Raw genomic sequence first — 7980 nt, 5'->3', positions numbered from 1 at the left:
ACCGGTTGCACCACAGCCTGGTATGGCAACTGGTCTTTATCTAACCGTAAGACGCTACAGAAGGTAGTTGGTACGGCCCAGAACATCACTGGGGCAAAGCTTTCTGCCTCTCGAGAACTATATAATAATAGACAGTATCAGAGGAAAGCCTATGAAATTGTCGGAGACTCCAGTCACTCAAGTCATCGACTGTTTTCACTGCTACTGCACGGCAATCGGTGCCAGAGCGCCAAGTCTAGGACCAAAAGGCTTCTTAACAGCTTTTAGATCCAAGCCATGAGACTGCTGAACAATTAATCAAATGGCCAATACATTGACACCCACTCCTCCATTTGTTTTGTACACTGCTGCTACTCGCTGTTTAATATCTATGCATAGTCACTTCACCCCTACCTACATGTACAAATTACTTCAACTAACCTGTACCCCCGGCACACTGACTCAGAACCGGTACTCCCTGTAAATTAACCTAGTTATTGTTATTTTTTGTGTTGCTTTGAATTTTTTGATACTTGTTTATTTGGTAAATATTTTCTTTACTCTTCTTGAACTGCACTGTTGGTTAAGGACTTGTAAGTAAGCATTTCACGGTAAGGTCAACACTTGTTGTATTCGGTGCATGTGACAAATAAAGTATGATTTGATTTGAAATATCATACCCCATCTCCAAAAAAATGCAAACCTCGGCAGTTACTGTAATGCTGTTAGCATGTCTTGGGGGTATGATATTTGTGCGTCTTTAACTTTCTCACTAATCATTATTCACGATTCATTCAGGATTGCTGTAATCATGTCCGATCCTGTCTGTTTGTTTGCCATGGTGCTGAAATGTCTTCTTATCTTGCCTCCACTGTGGACGCATTTAAAGGGTTTCCCAGCCATTATGCACGGGTTGTGTGATATCATCAGTCTTCAAGTTTTAAGACACAACAACACTGTGTGACATTATCAGGCCTATCTAAGGACCTTTTTATTAGGCCCATATGTAAATATGTTAGATTAAAAATATATTTCAGCTGTTAGAGGTCACATTAGTTTATTTCAAATGTATTTAATCGTTACAATAACGAACGTTTCCAATATTGTTGCAATAATAACTACAGTATGCAATGGTCTTCATAAATACAAAAATCAATGCATGAAAACGTTGTTACATTTTCTATAGCCTAAAAATACCTAGCACATAATACATTATTCAGTATAAAATGTGTTTTACTTCGCAGAGTTGTGAATTCACATAATAAATAAATAAAACATATATAAAAATAACCGTGTAAATAAATAGTTGAAAAAATAGAAGTATAAATAAATAATCTCTACACACACACGAGGCTCATTGGTTAGTCAATATTATTGTGACTAGTCTTTGCATGTGTTTCAGCACCACGTTCCTTATGCCTTCCCAGCCGCTTGCGCTGTATTCCTGCATGAACGAAACACACATGTAATATTTTAGAATAGACACATGTTGTGTCATCACATATGAATATATCCTTATTTGGTGAATGCACTCTCTTGGTAAGACAAATTGACATACCTCGCGTTTCAAGTAATTCTTCAGGAATTTGAAGTGAAGGCTCATATTTTTGTTCACTCCTTTGTCAGATGTTGGTAGTGTAGCTCTTATAGCCTTTACCTGTTGGAACAAAATATAAGTCATTAATGTTATGTTATGATTCGTTTAAATCACATTATACGGCAATCTAAAAAATATAGGATAATGTTTGCCTTTTGGCATTAATGTTAATAGAAAATCACATAGACTTACACATTGGTCCAGCTCCAAGGTCTGGCGATGCAGGTCAATCATAAACTCGTCAACTACTTTCTGGTCCCAGAAAGAATCATAGTTATCACTTCTGTACAATTTCTCTATAGCATTCAGAGTTTGCGAAATGAAGACAATCTTGTCGTCATCCTAGAAGAAGAGTGATTTGTTTTAGTACATGCCTTATGAATATCAGAAAAGTATAGCAAATTTGGCATATTCGTTAATACCTAATTATATGGCCTACACTATGAGAAAAAACGTTGAACCAAAACCCTTTTGAAATAGTGTAGGCTATGCATATGTCTTACCTTGAAATGATCGACATGTCTGTATTCCTCGTAAGGGAAAGTGATCTGAGGTTCTCGAGAGACCACATGACCCTGAGATGCCCAAAAATAAAAACAAACGATTGCAATATTACTATTGTATATATAAACGAGTAACTGAATCAAATGAAAAACAGCAGCACATTAAATGTTGAACAGATGACAACTGCTCAATGACCAGGAACAAGTTAATAAACATTACAGTATCCTACCATTTCCCGAAGCATCGTTATGGTGTTGTTGCTGAACACTTGGAACATGCTCCGAGACGGAGGAAGTGTCCTCATCCAAGTGCATCCGAAGGTTTTATGCCAGGTGCAAATCGTCAGGATCAAGCACATCCAAAAGCTTATTGAACCCATTTTATCGTAGGTCTACTGTAGTTCTCTGTCTGTTCGCTATCAACCGAGGTGCAAAATTAGGCAGACTTCCGAAAGACAGCCTATACTTTGTATAATTACGGGAAAAAAATAGGTTTTCCTCAAAGGACAAAGGGATAAAGTGTCCTTCCTGATCGATCCTCTTCTCGAAATCCAGAGTTCTGTCATGCTGCAATCTGTGTCGATATTTTATACAAAGATTTTGAAAGGTGTTCCGAAAGTGAAAGGTGGAAGTCCCGGTAGACAGGCGCTTTCATACCTGGCAGTATATTTTTCGGCCTGGAGACAACGCACGCAAAGGACAGGTGCATCTCTCGAAGACTTGTTCAATTCTTGACTGATTTGTTATTTTATTTTGAAATATTGCATTACCAACCAGGAACATGTTTTAGATTTTTTTTTAATTACTTGTGAATCCATTTTAGTCAGACGACAGCGTAAATGAATATGCATTTATTTGCAAACATTTCGTTGTCCTTTCACTTCGGAAACAATTGCGTTTAAATCTCGTCTTCGCAAACGCATCACCTTTTCATTTACACATGGAAACTATGGTATCCAAACTACGTTGGGACCACTTGCTTAAAGGGTAAATGTGGTTTCCGGACCTCGACTTCCTTTTTAAAGATACATATCAACGTTGTATGGGTTATATCAACTACACACTCAACATTACTATGTTTCGTTTTAGAAACGGGTTTTAATGGTCTAATTACATTTCCGAGACCAGTTCCTTTCTGCACCCGGTTTTCAGCATAAGACACTGGTAGCCTATGCAGTGCACAGGCTGTATATACCTTGACAATATTGCTTACCTTGACATTAGTGCTTAAATTGGAGACTGTATTTCGGGTGCTTTTGAATCTGGGCCTACATGCACTTGTGAGTAAAATATGTTCATCACGTAGATCATTTGTCAAAGTATTCCGTATTCGTGTGTTTTTATTGGACTTTTATCCAGATATGTGAGTTTATGTTACCTCTGCATCTATTATCTTTCCACTGTAGAGACTGAAGAGTAACAGCACGGTTAGCGATTGCTATACTCCATTGAACTAACATTCAGAATGTCGAGTTATAATTATGTTGCATGATATCCAGTAAATGTGTACTTGATAGAATTAATAACTATCTGAATCAACAATGTTTTACAGTGATATGATGATGTCTGAAAGGGCGGGAAAGTATGGCTGGAATTCAGAGTATTGTAAAGGAGTTTATTGTTTTTTATTGAAGATGATGTTGATATGCAATTGTTAGTGGGAATAACATCTCATTTAGTATAACATTTAAACGAAAAAGTCGTTGTATTTCAAGGTTGCATCACACCACAGAATTTTACAAAATTGCTAGCACAATTTCAACCAATGTAAGGCGTGTTTGTATCTTAATTTAAATATCATAGCCTATATGGAAATCATTTGCAACAAGGATAAATAACATAAACATATGAAGCTTACAGTGGTACATTTAATTTAATCATCAAAATTACATGTTTTGCAGAAATGAACTAAAAGTAGTGCTACTCTCACAGGTGTGTTCTTGGCATTTTTGATTTCTTGTAAAAATCCCTCGGGATGCTCCACATTTCAGCTCTCACGACCTCCCACAAGCACAAGCTGAAGCGCTGAAATGAAAAACACTTAAGTGAAAATAATACATTATACACCATAGGTATAGGCTAGGTCCACTCCACCCCCTCAGTAAAATGCAACCTATAAGATGCTTTACCTCAGGTGAAAGAAAGTCGCCCGCTGTTTGAAGTAGTTCTTAACCAAATCACCAATTGGAATGTTTTGACGCAGTAGCATGTCTCTGACCTGAAATAGTAAACAACAAACAACATTAAAATCAATATCCATGTGATTACTTGAATAATAATAGTATAATTAAAAAATAATTGTGCAACAAGTTACAGTTAACAAATGAAACATAACCAAGAACGTACACATTCCGAATAGGTCATATATTGTCGAGCAAGAAGATCTTGGAGCTCCCTGAGATTAACTCACAAGAGTTATGTTTTGTTGGAAGAGCTCGCTGGCTAGTTGAAACACAAGTCTCAGTGTCCAAACCTTTTTCTGTAATCAGAATAACACTTCGTGTAACCATGCGATTGAACTTGACTAACACAGAAATTGTAGACACTCATGATCTCCTGAGCATCACCTCTTTTGAAAGCGTTGGACTTTGGACCATTATCATTTCCACCTCTGGGATACAGCCTCTTGGTCTCCTCTCCTATACCACACACATAATACAAATATCTCAATAAAATAACTAAATATATGAATTAATTAAGCTCCAATAATACATTTTCATCTAGAATAAATAAATTGTGATATCACAGTATGCTAAAGCCTATATTCAGAGTCATATTTCTAAATATGTCTGCCTATAAGGTCACTTTGTAACAGGTTACACAAATTGACCTACCATGGAAAGATCATTGAGGGTCTGGCGAGTTTGATGAAGATAATGCATTTGCTCTTTTTGGTCACTGCATTTAGCATAAACAACCGGGTAAATAACAATAACACACAGAAGATGTACCACAAAGGAGACATTAAGAGTGGCCATGTGTCCGGTGAGTTGATAAATCCCTGAACACTACTTCTAAACGGTCGGCTACCTACCCTACCTTCATAGCCTCCCTCATTGATATGCCATGGATGAGGTCATTTGTTAAACAAGGAAAGTTAAACTGGGGAAAGTGAAAGAGCATTAAAAATTCCATTCCTCCACCTTGCAAAGCTGTTGACGACATTTTGCGTTCTTGTCTTCTGTGTGTATATACACATTGCGCTTCACGCAATGTATTTTCAACACAGTAGCCTATCCATTTTGTACTTCAATTTTATATTTATTGAGTAGGGTTGATAGCCTACTGTATAAGCGTTTAAAAGCATACTTTTTTTAACATCCCTTCTCTCAAGGGATGGAACGTGTAACTATTTGCATAGCTACTCTGTTTCAGAAAGAAGAACATGATTATAATAGTTGGACTCCACACAGCTGCTCCAATGCAGTTATCTTAATATACTACATATAGCATCCATGGCATTTCATTATTTATTGTAAAACATAGTGACATTGGAGTATAAAAAGGTAAATGTATTGTTAAGAGCTAGATACAATGCCATGAAGGTGTTTTCCTTACAGTTTCTATAGGCCAAATAAAATAACATGAACAATGACTGCTCAGTGCTCACTGTCAGCGAGCTACTATACAGATTAAAGTCCTTTGTTATTTTGTATGACTGCACTTTGGACAGGGTCATGGCTAGAAGGGATCCAGCTTCGGCCAAGTTAAGGTCAATTTGGATTTTTCATAGCAGGTTTAACCGAAATTACGCAGCAGGTTAGGATAATTAACGTAGCAGGTTAGGATTATTAGGTTCAATTTAGAAAAAGAGTTAGGGATAGGTAAAATGCCCCCCAAAACGTTGTACATTAATTTGACAATTAGGAACCCTTATAGCCATGACCGTGGGCCAGCCTCTGTCTCGGCAGATGATGACATCGGTGATTACACACCATAATCGCTTTCACTTTCGAAAACCAACGTATTAAATATTACTGCATTTCGTCATCTATCTTTCCCAGCAGGTACAACATTGTTTGCGTGCTAGAATAGCTCAACAGTATTATTACATGCTTATTGCATGTTATTGCATGTTAGAGAGAAACATGCACATTATGCTACCCTCCACCTATTGGCTACTTAGCCTATTCAAGACAGTCTCAAAATACAACACTGCCCCTTTAAGGAATACAAAAATCTCTGGCTTTTCAAAGATGGATAGAAATGCACACATTTTGTGCTCTTGTAGGAAGCAACTACTCCCCCATTGTTGACCAGACATTGGCTAAAACTGGGATAATCGCTCAATAACTAGCAAAGAATATGAACAAATGTACACAGGTGGCTACATGCAGCTCTCACGTCGATATCAAAGCAAGTGCATTTTCCCTAGTTCAAAGTGAATGGCTCAGAGCCATGTATGGCAATGGCTTTTTGCAAATATGTCTAATGCAGCTCTGATTGGTTATGGTGCACTGGTCTGCGTAGTGTATGGTCCTGCGTCGTGCCCGTCAATACAATAGATTCATACTCCAATGCGCTCTGCCTACAATAAAATATATTGCACAGTTAGTTTTGCATACTAAGTCTTGCATAGTTCGTTTTGTTTCGGTATGTTACATTGAAAGTGGCTTCTCAACTTGACAGTTTATAAAGGCACTCAGTGAAGTAAGATTAAAGGCAACGGACAGTCTAGATTCTGCAAAGTCCGTTGATTCGAGCATTCCCACAGTAGAGTGAAACGTTAATAGAGGTCACTAAAAGGGAAAATTCTAGAAGGTTGAGTGATGTTCAATCTAGTACTTCTCTGAGCAGGCTTAAATTTATTCTGCTCGGCAGCCCAACGGAAGCTGTGCTCAGATTTGAGGGAACATTGCTTGTACCGATCCAATCCTGACGTTAATTACCTATCCAAGCCTTTCAGATCTATATGTTTGTAGTGGGTAGGGGTTGTTTCTGGACAGGACCGCCATTTCCACCTGCCCTTTCCCCCCTAATGGAATTCAACCCACCGCTGTGCCTTGTCTGACTTACAAATCTATAGATGGAATCTACTGTATGTAAAATTCCCTATTTCTACATCTCTCCACTGCTAAACCATTGGTTTGTTAGTCAAGTGCTTCATAATCGTTGTCACAGGGGGTTTAAAAGATGGGTGTGTGCCTCATTTATTGCAATGTCCTACATCTGTGTAATATAAATCATTCAAACCACTTATGATTCATCAGTGTGATTAAAAAAACATCCTTTCTTCTCCAACAACATTGTGTATATATACACACACACACAAACACAGTCTTCACTTTATGGATTTGGGTGACCGGATGAAAGGTGGGTCCTCCGGAGGTGCCTGTCCTACACTGCAGATACATCCTCCTCCTCCAGTCTGGTGTTGCTCCTTAGCTAGTCCAAGTATTTGTTCTCTGGCCTTCCTTCTGCTGACACCTTGCTGTGGTTGCCAGATGATTAGTTCACTAAAGCTGTTTAGTTAAGCTACGGAATACATTTCATTTCTTTTCCCAGTATTTCATGTACCACAAATATCAACCAGAGGGAAGCACTATTTCATATTTTAGTGTGAATCCCACTAAAGTGTGAAGCTCTAAATCAAAACATCACTTTGGACCTTTGTTTAATAAGAGTTAATGACACAACACAAACATTATAGAAAGTGGACAAATATTTATTTAATACAAATAATAATAACAATATTAAGCAATAAAACATTTTATAATAATATTGTTTTATATTTTTGGACATTATATTTAGAGATGCCCCACCCTCACAGTAATCAACATGTAAAATACACTCAGCGGTCAGTTAATTAGGTACACCAATCCTGACTGCCATCAGCATGATGCAAAAGGAACCGGGATTCATCGGACCAAGCAACCTTTTTCCACTTCTCAATTGTCCAGT

At 37.7% G+C, this 7980-nt stretch overlaps 1 protein-coding gene across 1 annotated transcript; it reads right to left on the bottom strand.

Annotated features, from left to right (window-relative positions):
* Window positions 1-1323: 1323 nt before the first annotated feature.
* Window positions 1324-2524, bottom strand: LOC110539157 (interferon a3). The gene is made up of 5 exons (XM_021626117.3): window positions 2310-2524; window positions 2080-2151; window positions 1769-1918; window positions 1538-1636; window positions 1324-1423 (listed from the first exon to the last, which is right to left on the bottom strand). The coding sequence occupies exons 1-5, from the start codon at window positions 2457-2459 to the stop codon at window positions 1334-1336; spliced, it is 561 nt and encodes a 186-aa protein (XP_021481792.2). The 5' UTR covers window positions 2460-2524; the 3' UTR covers window positions 1324-1333.
* Between the last annotated feature and the right edge of the window lie 5456 nt (window positions 2525-7980).

Source organism: Oncorhynchus mykiss, chromosome 12 (assembly GCF_057628025.1).
Source record: "Oncorhynchus mykiss isolate SJ-2025 chromosome 12, ASM5762802v1, whole genome shotgun sequence".
Classification (NCBI taxonomy): domain Eukaryota; kingdom Metazoa; phylum Chordata; class Actinopteri; order Salmoniformes; family Salmonidae; genus Oncorhynchus; species Oncorhynchus mykiss.
This window is presented reverse-complemented; position numbering and strand designations above follow the sequence as displayed.